The following is a 16,548-nucleotide window of genomic DNA, read 5'->3' on the forward strand; positions in this document are numbered from 1 at the left end:
TCTGCAATCTAAGATGACCATTTACGTATAATGTCCTTATCAAAGTAGATCACTGGTAAAATAAAGACTCCGGGATATAGAAGGCAAAGGGAGATTCTAGTTGGGATCTACTGCTTTCCCCTTTCTGGTGGCCACCATTCTCCTAAGAACACCTGTGGTGAACTGCTTCCTGTCCTGCTTTAGGTGCATGGGGTGTTCGTGAGGGCATGTCACCCACATTTGAATGATCGGGAGCAGTATTTCTCCATCCTAGTATAGGAATGTGCACATAATCTCAGGCTGACCAATAACTGTGAGCTCCTGGACTTTGCCAGAACTATTAGGCAAGAAGCTCTCAGGCCAGTGGGATCAGAAAGCTGGTAAAATGTAAGTCTTGAGCTTCTGGTGGCCGTCGTTTGGCCTGAGAATGAAACTGACTGAATCCTTTAAAAGCTGGCTTCAGAGAAAAGCTTAAAATTACAATTGAGACATCAGATCTGAAAGTTTAGAACAAAGGGCCTTACTATTGTCATTTTATGATGTTATGGTGTCATTTCTGAAAATAAATGCCCACTCATCTCAGAGTCACCACAATCTTTTATTTTTAGAGTCTAACCTCTTTCCAGGAAGTAGTAGAATGAAGGAGCATTCTTAGTGGTCATTTGATAAAAACTATCCATTATTCTTGACATTAAAAATTAAATGCAATGATTAAAAAAATAATATGTTACTATTTATATCATATGTTTAGAATCATGTGGTTTCCACTATGCGCAGAATTTCGTCGTGCCTGGAAAGGAACAGAGGGCAGTGGCTGAGAAGCACATGTCCTCGTAAGACATACCTAAATAGTATGCTTAGGATGATTCATGCTAAGGATTTAGACAAAATACAGTTCTCCTCAGAGGAAACAATTTTAGCTTCTAAAGGGCATTCACTTCTGTCATCTCGATTCCTGATTTCAGTGGTTGCAGGTTGTGGACCTCTGTGCCGCACTTAGGACAAGCAAAGGACACATCAAATAAGAAGCTACTCTTCACACAGTAGTAACAGAAAACATGCTCGCAGCCTATGGTGTGAGGCATGGTGGGCCACTCTCCACACAGAGAACACTGTCTGCCGCTAGTGGCCAGTGTGTTGTCACTGCTTGGAGCTCTGGTCAGAGGGATACACCATGAAGAGAGCTTGGCTTTCAACTTCTGGATATTGACAAGTGGTAAGAGGAAAATCAGAAACTCGGCAAAGCTGTGCCAGAGGAGTTCTCTATTCATATACTCAAAGCCTACTTCTCGGACATTTTGGGGCCTGCAAAATACAGAACGGATGCCCAGCAGACGCTCGGTCAAAGTTGCGAACTTGCCCCTTTGAAGGAAAATCAAGAAATTAATCAACCTGCCCAGCTTCAAAAGTCCAACCATGAGATTCACGCACTGCTTGGCTTTCCTGAAGGATGCTACGTGACGGTTTCGAAACAAATCGTAGCATCGTTCTTCTAACCACTTCCCACCGATTGTACAGACGGCATACCAGAGCTTTTGATTTTTGCTCAGTGGCTGGTATCTCAGGTTTGGGGAAAAATCGTTCTTGTACTGAATATTCAAAACTGACTGTCCCACGGTGGCATTTTTAGAGTAGATGGTGAATCTCCACAAGAAAAGCCACAAAAATGCTTTCACCTCTGGTTCAAAGCGGGCTAACAGCCCTGGCTTAAATCCATGAAAGCACTGGGTAAACTGGGACCAAACGAGTTGTTCCAGGGCCTTGTTTAGTTCAAGTGCATCCAACTGGCTTATTCTTAGCACTCTGTTTGTCCGCTTCATATTCTCATCTTTGGAAGCCATGCCTTCTCTAAAGGTCTCTAGGAAAAAGTACAATTAGAAACCATCATCAAACAGTTGCAATCTTGTACTATCTTCTCGACTTACACTTGGAAAACTGTGACACACAAATGACACAGGACACAGAGGAGTTGGGCTTTCAGTAGCATCAAAGCAGCACAGTAAACAGTCACTTCTTACTTGGAACTTCTTCCTCTTTCTTCCCTCTCTCTCTTCCCTCTCTCCTTTCCTTTCTTCTCCTATCTTTTCTTTCCATTCTTTTTTTTTTTTTTTTTTTTTTTGGCCCTCCTAATCAAAGGAATAACAAGTTTTAGCAAGTTGCATCTTTTTTCCACAAACTTTCCCCTAGGTAGTCCTCCTGGGTTAGATATTTTAAAGGGAGATGATAAAATCCTGAGGCTAACAGCGATGAGGCTGAATAATAACATGACCTACTAAATGCATGAACTAACTTAATAAATACAATGAACTGTGTGGAACGTTGCAATGGATGATAAGTCAAGACCTCAGTTTAATTTCCAGCACCTCTACTGACTCCGAAGGAATATTTTCAACAAGCCATTTAATGTGTCCCAAGAACATTTTACATTTGTAAAGGAAGTTAGGAGAAAACAAAATTAAGCAGTAAGTATTTATTATTCTAGCACACAATCATAGAAAATAAACAGTAGCGCAAAGCAACATGAATGCAGCAATGTCATTATTAAGGTGCACATACAGTTTTCTAAGAAAAAGAAACTATGATGTAAAAATTGACATTGAGATCATTTCATAAAAACACTAAAGAAACAAATAGGTGCTATAGGGATAAAAATCTTTTAAAATGAAGTGGAAAAAAGCTGATTAATGGTTAGCTGGGTATGACTGACTCATTCAAAATGCATTTATTAAATGCTATTTTGTGCAAATCAATGAGATTAAACCACCCGGCAGCTACTGTTGTTAAGGAGTTTAGAGATTCTACATTTTACTTTAGGTATTTTACATTTTATTAATGAACTGGCAAATCCAAACTATGACAAGAAATCCCTTTAAATTTAGTTTCTAAAACAGGCCCTCAACACACAGAGCTGGATCATGATCTCTGGGCTATCAAAAGGCCTTTGCAAGGCCCGAGGCATTAAGGGAACACTAAGCTACAGATAGAGGCAGGGATCCCGGTGAAGTTCACTGCCGCCAAATGTGCAGCAATTGTGACCTTGGTCAAGTCATTTTATCATGTCTCTGCTTTCGTTTCTTCACTTACAAAACTAAGGACCGGAGACAAAATGACCTCTAAAATTCTTTCAAATTCTATTATATTTTTTTACAAAATTATACAAAAATAAACAAAAATGACTACTAAATAATAGGTGGTTTAGTGCTGTTTTCTTCTCAAACCAGATCCATGACAGGAATACTTCTCACTGATAAATAGGGTGCGTGATCTCAACATTTTCCCTCTTCCTGCAGCTCCCTCAAGACTTGACTTGGCAGCCTATAAGCTACAACAGTGGGGATTTGGGCTGCAAGTTCTGTGAAATCCTTGCCTCGCACTAGCCAGGAGCTACAGGAAAGAAACAAGGGGATTAGGACAGAGTGCTCTTTCTTCTCTGTTTTTCTAATCCATTCAGGACTCTATCCTCTCCCAGCCTTTTCCTCATTCTGGCTGCTCTCAGCTCCCCGATGGATGACATCTAATTGGTCTATCTTACCTTTTGCATCCTTCAGTGAATTTCCCACATGGCAATCCTTCTAAAACACGAGCCTCCCCAAATCTACCCCCAGGCTGCTTTCCTTCCTAATGCTTCAACCTCTAGTCACAAAGTGGCCCCCTCTCTTGTTCCCTAGTGGACATTTGCCATCTGCTCCCGTCACCTGGAACAGTCTGTTCCCATTCTTTAACTGGAAAACTCACATGATACTAAGTTTTAAGTACCAACTTAGGGACCACTTCCTTCTGACCCTCCAAGTATGAGTTAGCTGCTTCTCTAGCTGTTCCTTTAGCACCCTGTCCTTCCTCTTTCTTGGCCTTTATGTATTCACTGTTCGTAAACTACTTTTTAATTGTCTATTTCCTCCACTAGAGGATAAGCCCTGTTGCGAAGATTCAGTCTTGTCACAGCTGGATCTTAGCAACTAGCGCAGTGCCTGGTACACAGACCGCCTCCTGCAAATACTAGATGAGTGGAGTAGTGAGCACGAAAGTCTAGGGTGGGTGAAGGGTAGAAAATACAAATTCCGAGCCAAAAACCTTTAAAACTATTTCAAGTTACCATATCTGACTGTTGATTACTACTTCTTTCAACATGTTTCTTGTGCGTCTGCTGTTTCCCAATGAATGTGTCAGAGCCAGTGACAAAATGGGAGAACAGACAGTCTCAACCCTTGCGGAGATTATAATCTAGTGAGTGGGAGGAGGGGGAAAGGAAGAGTGTGCTGCACAAAATAACACACAGGCGATTACAATAAGGTGTGATAGGTGATGTGCAAGGGGAACTTCAGAACATTTTGCTCGTAACTAGACCTCAGAAGGTCCAAGAAGGCTTCAGTGGGGAGGCAAGATCTCTGAAGCCACCTGAAGGGTCAGCAGTGTCCGGCAGGTACAAGAAGGTAAGAAAACCACTCCAACAGAGGAAACGCTAGGTGCCAAGGACAGGAGGGGTCAGGACAAAAGATCAGGCTGGAAAGGAAAGCAAAAGACAGAAGCTAAAGGCTCTAAAGGCGGGGTTGAGAAGGCTGCATTTTATCAAGAAGGTAATGGGGGAGCCACTGAATGGCTGTAAGCAAAGAACTAATCACTGCATTTTAGACAGCTTGTTCTGGCCACATGGAGAATGGATCAGAGGCTGAAAGACTGGAGGCAGAGAGACCAATTAAGATGACTGTTAACATGATTTAGTGAGAAACTAATGATGGTCTAAATTAGAAAGGTATCAATGGGGATGGAGAAAAGTAGGTACCTTTGAAAGCTTGGAGGTGGAGGAATGGACACGACTTAGTGAGAAGTAAGCCAAGAATAACTGACTTGAGTAATGGAGTGGATGGTAGTCCAATTCTCTGAAATAGGAAACACATGCAGAGATATAGATTTGAAGGGAAAGATAATAAATCTGTGTAGTTTTAGAGATCTGAGGCTCCTGTGAGACAGCTAAGTGGAAAAGCTCAGTAGGCAGTTATGGGGATATGACAGAGAAAATCTGGGTGGAGATTTTGAGTGTGAGCCCCCTCTCATGGGACCAATCTATTTTAAATTTACTTGATCTATTTAAATGCTACGATCAGGAAGGCAGAAGTCTAAAGATAGGTAGATCTTGTCCATTTACAGCACATTCAACTTTCTTTGTAACAACATCATCTTATTCTCATTGTTTCCTACTCCAGCTACTGTGGCATTTCATGGGTTAGGTTCACTGCTAACACAAACCTTTGGCCTTTCAAACTTTCTCTGCTGGGGTCTTCACATCACAGTCCTGTAGTCTCTCTGTGCTTCTAGTCTAGCGCTCTTCAAACCTCAGCACTCATCATGCGGAGGATTTGTTAGATTGTGTCCCTCAGTTCCAGATTTTCTGATTCAGTAGGCCCGGAGTGGGAGCCAAGAATTTGCATTTCTAGCAAGTTCCCAGGTGATGTTGCAAATTACTAGGCTAGTCCATTTCAAAGCTGAATTCATAATTTTGTGGTCATATCTATCACCCATACAGCTCACTGTGCTGGACTTCCCACTCATTTCTGCTTGGTTTTCATTCCTAGATCTACAGAGGTTCCTACAAATCTTCACTGATTCAGGCTTTCTCTTTCTGCTATTAAGCAGTCCTTGTGATACTGAGACCATTCACAGATTCCACAATTTTTGTGAGCATCAATACATCCTAGCCCTGCCAGGTGCCTGGGATGCAAAGATAAAGCCCTGTCCTGGCTCTCACTTTAAAGATCCCCACCAAGGTCTGCACAAGGGAAGCAGGCAAGGTGATGGACAAGTCAGGCATTAGCGAAGGCAGATGGTATTGCAAGGTTCTCAAAGACACTACATAAATTTTAAAACTATCTCAATAGAAAAACATCCCAAAATTTATGTAAAAAATCATCAGTGATTATTCTTTTCTTTTTTCTGCAGTTTACAAATCTTCTCAATTAACATAACATTTATGTAATTAAGAAAAGAAAAAAAACTAAAACATTATTTGAAAAACCTCATAAGCAAACCAACCTCTATAAAGTTATTTATTCTTATTTACCAAATCATGTCTTTTTTACCTCATTATTGCCCCTGGGATAAAGTACAAACTTCTTAGACCTAACCTAGCTCAACTCTGTCTCCCTCTCTGTAAACATATAACCCGTTATCCACCAAAGTACCTTTAATTGCAGACTATCCTTTGGTCCTGCCTTTGTACCTTTTCTCATGTACCTAAAACACTTACCTTCCCCAGCAACTCCTCCTACTGCCCTCAACCATCTGCCCTTCACATTCCAACCCAGTTACAACATTTTCCACGAAACCTTCACAATTATCTCCAACTCCCATTGTCAGCATTTTTAACTCTGACAGCAATTGTCCGTGTCACATGCTTGAGCCCTCAACTCTGTACTGTGATTTCAGTTGTGTGAATACATCTTCTCTCCCTAACTTGACCATAAACTAGTTAAGGGAAAGTGCCTCATACTTGTTTCTCAAAGTGCTTGCCACCCACAAAGTGACTTTGATACCTCAGTTGTCCTCATGCAAAATTCTATAAATCGTTCAGGATAGGTGGGAATACGGTATATGCAACTCTTCTACTGTGACAGAGTCAACAACTCGGCGTCTTCCCCAGGTTTCGTATTCTGTAGTCAGCAAGATAAGGGAAACTCTCTTTTTGTAAAAGTACTCCTGAAAAAGCTCAGATCATACTGGACATCAACATCAAGTCCAACACTATCAGTCCCCTCCTCTCACCCCTTCCCTGCCCCCAACTTGAACTGGATGGATTGCTATGCTTTTCAGTTGAGGGTCAGATGAGAAAGCTGGCTTGTGTTAGAGCACCAGTTGTGCCAATTTATGTATCTTCAGATATTAGACTCACAATCAGTTCTTAGTAATCTTATAGAACTTACCACAAAGACAGGCACATAGTAGTTGCTTAGTAAAGATCTGTTGATCCCATATGCAGTGGAATGAGTAGTTTGGTAGTGAATTTGTACTGACTGAACATTGCTGAGAGCATCTAGATGAACTGGAGGCTGAGGGGAGCAATCTCTTCTCAGGTTCCTTACTTATATGTAGGGAGAAACTGCTCAGAGAGAGTGGATTCTCAGAGGAATCATCTATTTCAAGTCTCTCATTTCTGGAGGAATCATACTGATGGACATTTAGTAAAGACAGGAATTTTTAATGGCTGCCAGAAAAGAAGACTTAACACACTCTCTAACCAATCCAATATTTAACAATCCTTATTATCAAAAAATTCTTTCTTATCCCTTCTGTTACAGTTTAACATTTTTATTTTCTTTCCTTTTCTTCGCCCCAGGCCTGGCCTCGGTGTAGATTAAGAACAGCTGGGCTCGATCTCCTCCCTACAGAAGACTCTTTACTAGAGCAGAAGACTATTATTAACTACTCTTTGGCCTTTGCTCTTCCAGATAAATAATTTGTTTCTCTGTTTTTTTTTTGTTTGTTTTAGGTTTTAGTGTCCAACATTTTAGTCATTTTTGTGACTTCTTTTAGTTGTAAACATAGAACAGACACTGTCCATTATGCACCATAGTTTGTTAAAGTAGAATAGCCTTCCTATTGCTCTATATTCTTGTCTGGCAACTGTGACAGAGTAGAAAGACCAGGTTTAAAATCAGATGGACTTGGGCTCAAGTTCCAGCTTGGTCATTTAGTTGCTATGTAATCTTAAAAAAGTCATTAGCATCAGACTCTTCTAAAAGTTGGAAATGAACCACTACCTGACAATGTTGGTAAGATTAAAGCAGATAATGTTATGAAAGTGGTTTGGAAATGGGAAAGCAGTATTATTATTGTATTATTGCTACTTTGGTTAGGGATGAGCATAAGAAGAAAAAGACTTGGTGGGTTTTACCAAATCTCATTTCAAAAGACTGAAATCTTCATTATTACTCATCAAATGCCTCAATCGACCTGTGGTAAAAGATTTTTTTTCCCCAGGAAATACTGACTACACCATTAAAACATAATTGGGGCAGTTACACAGTGAACATGATGTCACCTTGACGTGGGCACATGTGGGGGCCGGACGGGAAGGGGCGAGACAGGGTCCAGTGGAACTCATCACACCCTTCACTTGCATCTTATCTGAGAGGAGATGTTGGGGTGGAAATCCCGAGAGAACAGGGGTGGGTGCCAGCATGACTTGCTCTCTGGGCTGTTTCACCCACATCCACATGGCTGTACCTGTTGATCTGGAAGCAGAGAAACCTCCAGAATGCACACCGATAGCACGTGACTCTATGGTGATTTGCTGAATAGGGCCTGATACAGGCAGTCCAAGACGGGCATCCAACCTTGGTTCCTCACCAACACACTCCATTCAGTTCCTCCTCCCCACCAACTCCTGCCTTCTGGCAGGTCAGTTATTCTAGAATACTGGCTTTAGAGAAGGGCAGTGCTCAAGAGTAGAAGAAACTGATGAAATCGAAATAAGTAGAAGTTCAATTCATCTGATTATAGAACTTCCTTCCACTGTCATACAATAATATTTGCCCATAATGGGTGTAGAACACAGAAAAATGGCATAAGTGCCTTAAAAATCACATAAAGTTATTCTCAGTCTAATGTAAGAAGTTGGTGTTTCAGTGAATTCTAATTCTCTGACAAATGGCTACTCAATTTAACCAATATTTATTGAGTGCCGACCAAATGCTGGGCATTCTCCTAGGTACCAGGGATTTGGTCCAAATAGTTAAGTCTCAGTTAACTTCTTTTTAGTCAAGCATTTCTAAAGAAATAGGATGCTATGGTAATCAAGACTAGCCATTGATCTCTGAAGCAAAGAATGGATCTCAAAGTAGGAAAACACTATAAAGGGTCACAAAACTCCCCGGGGCAGAAAAGAGAAAAATGCATTTAATGTTGTGCAAACTCCAGAAATACGCAAGCACTGACACTGCCCATGGTCTGTCTGGGAAACACAGGGATGGGTTCCAACAGGAGCTGCATCCTTCGTTATTTAATCCCCATCAATGTCTTTGCACTTGTTAAGAAATAAAGAAAAAAGTCGTCTGCTGTGACCAGAGCTTAATGGCTTGGCAGGAGAAACTGGCTGAAGAGTCAACACCCTACAAAAAGACCCTGTTTTAAGGAAATTGCATTGATTTTGTAGCCATGAGTAACCACAGAAGAGAAGAGACATAACAGGATATAAATTTTAAAAGATTAAGCTGATGGTGGAGTTCAAGAAGTTGAAGAAAAGGAAAACTGCAATTCTGGAAGACCAGTTACAGGACTTCTGCAACCTTTCAAGGGCCTTAACTAAGGTGTTTATTAATAACTTTCTGAACAAGTCATAGTAATTTAACTTGCTTCACTGACAACTATGAAAATAAAAAAGATTAGTTTCCTCACACTTTCGAATCAAAAATCCCCAAGTCTTCTGGTAAACCAATGTTTTCCTGACTCTGTTATATTGATTGCTAACCACACCCAACTATTGGTCAGTCTACTTCTACTTTCAAGAGTTTAAGTATTAAAAATCCCATATTATTGGTTCTTGTAGGTTAGTATCTAATTTCACAAAAGTAGGCTCAAACTTGAATAGTTAAAAAAATACAAGCTAATCGTTTTTCAAAAAAGTTGGGATTGTTTTGAATTGAAACAAACACCATCAGATTTAATTCAAATTGATTTTTCCAGAAGGCCAAAAATCAGGTGATGCTTTTTCCTACTCTGCCATGAAATCTCATTCTTTTAATACACAATCCTATCAACCTCTTCCTCCCCACTCCCCATTTCCCAAACTATACTAAGTTAAGATTCTAAAAAGTTAACCCAGGGGGAAACATTTACGGCCATGCAAAGAGACTTATACAATAATTAATTAAAAGTATAATTGGCACTAAATAAATTAATGTTTAGTGAAGGATACTGCTATGTTAAGGATATGTGAAAAAGATGCTTAAGGCAAAAATCAAGACCAGATAAGAAGTATAGCACCTACGAGGGTTAGTGTCATTAACTTGTCACATAAATATGTTTAAGACAAAATGATCTAGCACTAAAAACTATTAAAAAGGTCTCCTGCTGATATTTTATCACTAGACAGGTCACACTGCTTTTCTTTCACAGAGAAAAAAACAACTGAAAATTAGTTTACTAAGCGCAGCGATATATAACCTTATCCCTTAAATAACTCATGCTTTCTTTTTAAGCTTTTCATTCCCCAAATAAAACTTTGTCATCTATATTGCATTCCAAAACCAAAACAAATGATTGTATCTCACTGAAGAGGGAAGAATTTTTCAGGATGTATTCCAGAGCTTTTATTGAGTATAGTACAAATTATGAATGAATATATTTTATTTAAAAACATGCTATTGACAGAAATCTATCAATAATAATGCGGGTATTGTCAAGGGCCTGTCAATATTAATGTAATTATGATTAAGGGGATAACATGGATTTTTAGCTATAATACCACGTTACATCTCCTACATTACTGCTATCAATATACACATTATTATTGACCTGTTCCAAGATGCTCAGTACTAGATGTATTACCATTAGGCATGTTTGTCAATGCATACTGCCGACAAAAATTCTACACTTAAATTTACAGTCCTGTAAACTTTGTCAGCAGAAACATGTGATTCCCAAGTAATCGCTAAGGTTTCAAACCCATCCATGCACCCGCTCCCTGCCAGATTATCCTTTTCTAGATCCACAATAATCAACTAACTTTTAGTATAACAATGTTGCTACCACACTATCCTAAACGTTCTAGTAATCAAAATGGATGAGACCATTTTTGCCTTTTAGGTTAAAAAAAAAATTAATCAGCATTTCATATTAGGAGGTTATATGAAAAAAGTTATATAACCCAAGATCTTAAGCTTTGAACCTATACCCTACTATTTTATTTCCTTTGTGTAGTCAGATAGATTTACTGTCCATTGTATTGAAATCAATACTAATAAATGGGACATGCATCAAAGAGAGATTTAACAGGACACTGATTCCCAGAACACATTTCAAATGTGAGCAAAAGAGAAAAAGCTATGGCTGGGACCCATTAGAACACAGTGACCTCTGGCACTGTGAACAGGCCTAGAAATCAACAACTGTAAGTTCAAATCCCACTTCTGCCACAGGCTTGCTAAGTGACTTGTCACTGCTCTTTTGTTCCTCTCTTTCAACAAATACGAACTAAGTCTCAATAGTTTACAGATATCTGATGATACAAATCCCAATTGTTCTCATTTGGATACAAACAAGACATGCAGAATTTGAAAATTCCCTTATGGACACTAGGTCTCTGAATTACTCTTAAATGCAATCCTCATCAATTTCCAAATAGAATTTTCCTTTTTGGGGGTGCTAGTGGGTATGCAACAAAATGTCTTTAAAATATATCTGGAAGGTTAAAGTTCAAAATAGTATACATTTCTCAAAAAGATGAACAATGATAAGTAACTTGCCCTAGCAGAGGGAAAATACTCTTTTTATTTGGAGAGAGTTGGGAATTCAACTCAAAGACTACAATCTTCAAGACTACAATTAGTCTTACACAATTGAGCACCTTACCTATTTCTCTTACAGTTATTTACTCACATATCTACAAGTAACACAAAACAGTTTTTTTTTAAACCTGAGAACAGAATTGCCCATTACTTCGGCCTCACTTCACAAATACATTTTTAAGAAGACAGCACGGCACTCATCATCTTTTCTTTCAGAAAGTTGATACTTCTGAGTCTTTGAGAAAGAAAGCACATTGTGGAAATAAAGAGCAGATGTCTGAGTGAACGTGGGGGAGGGGAGTTAAACTGCTTCTGATTAGTTCTGTATTCTAGCCCAGGTTTACCAGCAGGCTGTGTGACTCTGGGCAAGTCATTTTACCACACTACGCTCTTTAGCAGTTAAAAAAAAAAAAAAAAGCACTGTAAAAAGTCTACCTCTCTAGAATCCTTATAGGATTTTAGAAAACCTTGGAAGAGGAAGAGAAAAAAATAAAAGAACAGTCATTTCCAACTGCAGAAATGGTTCATGTCGAACATGAGTTTGGAAAAGGCTAGAGAAAGCGGAGAAATCAGAACGGTGGTACCCATGAGACAGACTCAATCCTCATGGGAAAAAGTAGTGAAGCCTGATGGAAGAGAATCCCAACCAATCTGTGAGTTTACAACTGCAGTAAACCTGTACCACTTACTTTCTGGTTATGAAATGCAAATAAGCAACGACCACAGCTAAGTGTCCTTTGCAAAATTAAATATTAAATCATTTAATCCTTACAATATTATGAAAGAGGTTCTTTCAGTATTTGTGTTTTAAATCAAGGAAACTGAGGCACAGAGAGATGAGCTGACTTGCATGAAATCACACAAGCAGAAGTGGTGGGGCCATGCTCTGTACCAGCATCCTCTATGGACAAGGTGATGATGGACCTAAAAGATGAACGTAAACACTTTAGTATGGCACTGCAGGACATGCAGATGGGGCTATTTTAAGTGGCTAAGTACTAAGAGATGAAGATTACAGGCATGAACTACAGCAAAAATTGCAATCCAAGGATGAACAAACAGCAACCACATGAAACTTACTGAGCACATGGATCTTTAAGTACTCTATAAATCTGGAAAAAAACCTGAGGATATAATTGCCTAAGAAGAGAATTCTAAATGACTTTAAGATTATTGGAACACAGGTTTAATTGCACATTTTATGGCACTGGAGAGACTGTGAGAAGAGCCACGAAGGAACAGAGGTATTAGCAATGGAAAAGGAGGAAGTACCATGGGATACATACTATGTATGAGGCACTAGACGTTTTCTTTACAGTTCTTTACTTCATTTAATCCTCATAACACGGTAAATATTATGCCCTTTTTAAGAAGTAAAAAATTAAGAGAAGACTGACAACCTGTTTAAGGTCAAGCTGGTGCTTAGTAAATTTCTGGTAAACACTAGAGAAATGGTGGAACACACAAAAGGAAGTTAGTAGTATGGGTATTTGGTAAGCTTGGATCAAATTCAATCCCACAGAGCTCGAAGCAGAATTTTTCCCTCATGATCTTTCCCAACACCAGACCGCCAGTCAAACTCTCAGGACTGTAGACAGGGAAGAAATTCAAGGAATCTGGTAAAGTTGCCCGAGTTGCCTGGGATGCACCTCATCTACTTTTCCTGTCTTTCATGTGGTCAGAGAACCATTCAAAGAGACTCAATATCAAATCTGAATCAAAGGAATATGGGGGTGAAAAAAGGAGATGCAAACATTCATTTAACTATTATGAACATATACCATACACAGGTAGAGGCAATGCGAACTCACCTGCCTGACACTGGAAAGGAATGGGTATACATAATCAAAACAGAATTACTCCAGAGCTCTTGGTTTTCATGTTTTTATAGTTAAGAAGAAAGAAAAGAAAACTGGGATGAAATTTTATCTCACCTTATTGACAGGCAGGTAAGAAGGAAGAGCTCTGGAAAATAAAATGAAACAAGATAAAAAGCAATCTAGAAAAGGGCATTTTGATTCCAAGGTGGGAAGAGGTGGGAAGTTAACAGCCCACAATGGGAAGTACAGAGGGTGCTAGACATCCTCTTCCCTGCTTCCACGTCCACATCCAGAAATCACAGCGATGGCACTTGCAGTGCCAGGATTACAGATGTGGGGCAAGTGCGGGCAGTTTGGGGCTTTTCTCCTGAGGTTTCTTCCACCTTCCAAAGGAACTGAGGAGGAACATGGAATGTTTAGAAACTGCTGTCATTTCACAGTGAAGAGAAAAAAGGGAACGTCCAATTTGCTTCTAGGCTGTCCAACCCAGATAATCAAGGGAGAAAAAAAAAAAAAAAAGAGGCAGTGATTCAGAGCAGAACTTTCATCCGGAAATAAAGACTGTGCATATGGCATACCTTTTCCTATGCTAGAGGAACCGGAGCATGGTGGAGTGCAAGAGGCAAAGAAACTTAAAATATACTTGATGCTGTGAGGAAAACATGGGAACAGGACTTGGAAATTTACTAGTAATGTGACGTTAGGTAAGACTGCTAACATCTTTATGGTTCAGCTACCAAAAATGGAAAATGGAAAACATCTGCCTTCCCTATTGCAAAGACTATTATGAGCTTCAAATATAAGCAAAAATTGTATGGCTAAAATTTTAAAAAGTAGGGGGAAAAGAGAAAAGGAAGTACGACTCTGATCAAAAAGAAAGAAACTTAAAATTTGTATCTATTAAATAAGGTTGAATATAGACAGGTTTGTGGCTTTTGGTAATGAATTAACTGTGAGCATATACACATTATTATTTTAAAAACTGTAATAATCAAAGGAATGCACCTTGAATACAAATGAAAAATGAACCAAAGAAACAAAATTTTAATGCTAGAAGGAAACAGATCATCTAGTCTAAAATATGAATTTAATCTTCCTAACGGGATCCCTGTTTTTCAAGCAGAACAGAAAAAATAGCTGTTCTTGTAAAATACTGCTGAGGGTTTGCTTGTTTCATCTCTCCTCTGCATGGCTCCAGTAAATTTCTACAGAAGTCCTCCTATGGAACAGTTTTAAAACCACAGATTGAGGTGCTATTCTTAATTTCTAAAAATGAGGAGAATAAGGCTAAGAGGTAGACCTGGTCAGGAGTAGAACTCAATTCTCTTGATTTAGTCTAGCGTGTTCTCTACTATGTCCTGTTACTTCTATTTTCTTTCCTTTTTTTTTTTCTTTTTTAAGGAAAAAAAATAAGGGGTTCTCCTTTTAACTTGTAAATATTTCCTAATTCCACTCTCTCTTTTCTTCCAAATCTCTTTATGGCCCAAAACCATTCAACTCTAATCTTTCTGGATACAGGTAATGGATAATATGGGCAAGATCGGGGAGAAGATAAAGTGAAAAAGAAAAAGGAAGAGTCAGCCATCCCAAGATTATTCTGTTCAGGCTTAACTAAAGGTAACTCATTATGGGAAGGTATTTAGACGACAAACTGTGGTGTGGGTGGAACCTCAGCCTCCCTGTAATTGCTTGAAACTGTTCAGGTATACAGTGTTCCAGGGACATCATAGAATACAGACGTGTTGTGAGCGGTCAACAACTGGGTCTGATTCTGTGAACAGCCCTTTCACTAAATGTAGTATTTTTGGAAAATGGGACCTAAAGAAATAAGTAAACAAACAATGAGTTTTAATTTAAGGCCTCAGAAGAACAATGATTTTTACATTCTATCTCTTATCCGAAATCAATGTTAAACATAACACGCTCATCACAAGCAATTTTTTAAGAAAATTCTCAGTAACTTTTTCTCCCCAAGAAAATTAAACCTGATTTTGAGTTCATAGTCTTTCAAAAATGTTGGAAACTTAAGCATATTCAACTTTTTTGGTACCAAACATAACATTTTACATGAACCATCAGATATTAAAGTTTTGATCCTGAATAATTCTTAAGCCGTTCGTAACAGTTAAATCTCACCACCGCCAAGTGAGGGGAAAAGATTTCCAGGTGTGTGTCTAGAAAGTCACTTCGTAGAATGAAAAGGAGCTCAAGCCTAGCTGTGTTTCTTTTTTCCTTTTTTTCTTTTTAATGGTGCGATCCTAAGACTATTTTTAGGAGTTTACGTTTGTCCCACTGCCTTTCCCAAAATCAGATCGTGATTGCCTCTTCTAGGAAGACAATACAACAGGGAAACAAGTAAAAGGCGACAATTACAAGGTCGTGAAACTCCACGCCCTCCCAGCTGTAAGCCAGACCTCAGGTCCGCACTCCGGCTCTCTCGGGCGACACTGACCTTAGGAGTCTGCGAAACGCCCCGCTCCAAGTAACTCTTCCTGAAACATTCTCTGGGAAGCTTGGCTTTTCCTAGCAGAACCTGGGCTCTCCAAACTTCCGGAACTCGCGGGTTTACGTAGTGACGCAGAACCCGGAAGTGCCTGAAAAAAAAGGGGAAACTAAACCAACGAGAACCAAGCTTTAGCGCGCCGCGGAACAGCGAATGTCCATGTGTCGAAGGCCGAAGGGCCGAAGAGACGAAGAGCCGAAGGGCCGAAGAGGACACCCGCGCGCGATGATTGGTCGGCTGGCAGTGGAGGAAATCCGTATCTGATTGGCAGGAGAGTGGCGAACGCGGGGGGGCCGCGCGGGGAGAGGCCTCGGTGTCAGGGGTCGCTGGGAAGCAGGGGGCTCTCGAAGGCAAGGCTTTCCCTGCCCTCGGCCGCCGGCAGCTGGCCTCCGGACAAGCGCCGCCGAGTGGCGGCGGGGCGCCTCCGCGTCTCGGGGGCTCTTCGCCTGCCCCGGGTGGAGGGCCCATCGCGGGATAGTTCCACTGGGAAGGGAGCCTCCGGCTAGCGCGGCAGCATCCGAGCTGGGGCAGTTTTGCGGCGCGGCGCTGCCGTAAGGGTAGGGGTGGGGGTGGGGGGCGGGGCTTGTTGGCCTCTGCAGGCTGAGGGAGGCAGGTGGCCCCTGCGAAACCGCGGCTCGGGAGGCCCTACCGGGCGAACTGGACGCTCTCGCAGCATTGGGGGCCGTGAGCTCCCGGCCGCAGGGTCGGTGTGAATCACCCCAGAGCTCTTAGAAACACCGACAGCCAG

At 40.5% G+C, this 16,548-nt stretch overlaps 1 protein-coding gene across 2 annotated transcripts; it reads right to left on the reverse strand.

The window, feature by feature from the left end:
• Positions 1-558: 558 nt before the first annotated feature.
• PEX2 (peroxisomal biogenesis factor 2) lies at positions 559-16,316 on the reverse strand. Of its 2 annotated transcripts, XM_060115873.1 has the most exons (3): positions 15,750-16,316; positions 13,412-13,442; positions 559-1,837 (listed from the first exon to the last, which is right to left on the reverse strand). In XM_060115873.1, exon 3 carries the CDS (start codon positions 1,818-1,820, stop codon positions 903-905), a length of 918 nt encoding a protein of 305 aa, XP_059971856.1. In that variant the 5' UTR covers positions 1,821-1,837; positions 13,412-13,442; positions 15,750-16,316; the 3' UTR covers positions 559-902. The 2 variants fall into 2 exon arrangements, with proteins under 2 accessions (XP_059971856.1, XP_059971855.1); XM_060115872.1 differs by lacking the exon at positions 13,412-13,442.
• Positions 16,317-16,548: the final 232 nt, after the last annotated feature.

This window comes from Mesoplodon densirostris, chromosome 13 (genome assembly GCF_025265405.1).
Source record: "Mesoplodon densirostris isolate mMesDen1 chromosome 13, mMesDen1 primary haplotype, whole genome shotgun sequence".
NCBI classification, from domain to species: Eukaryota; Metazoa; Chordata; class Mammalia; order Artiodactyla; family Ziphiidae; genus Mesoplodon; species Mesoplodon densirostris.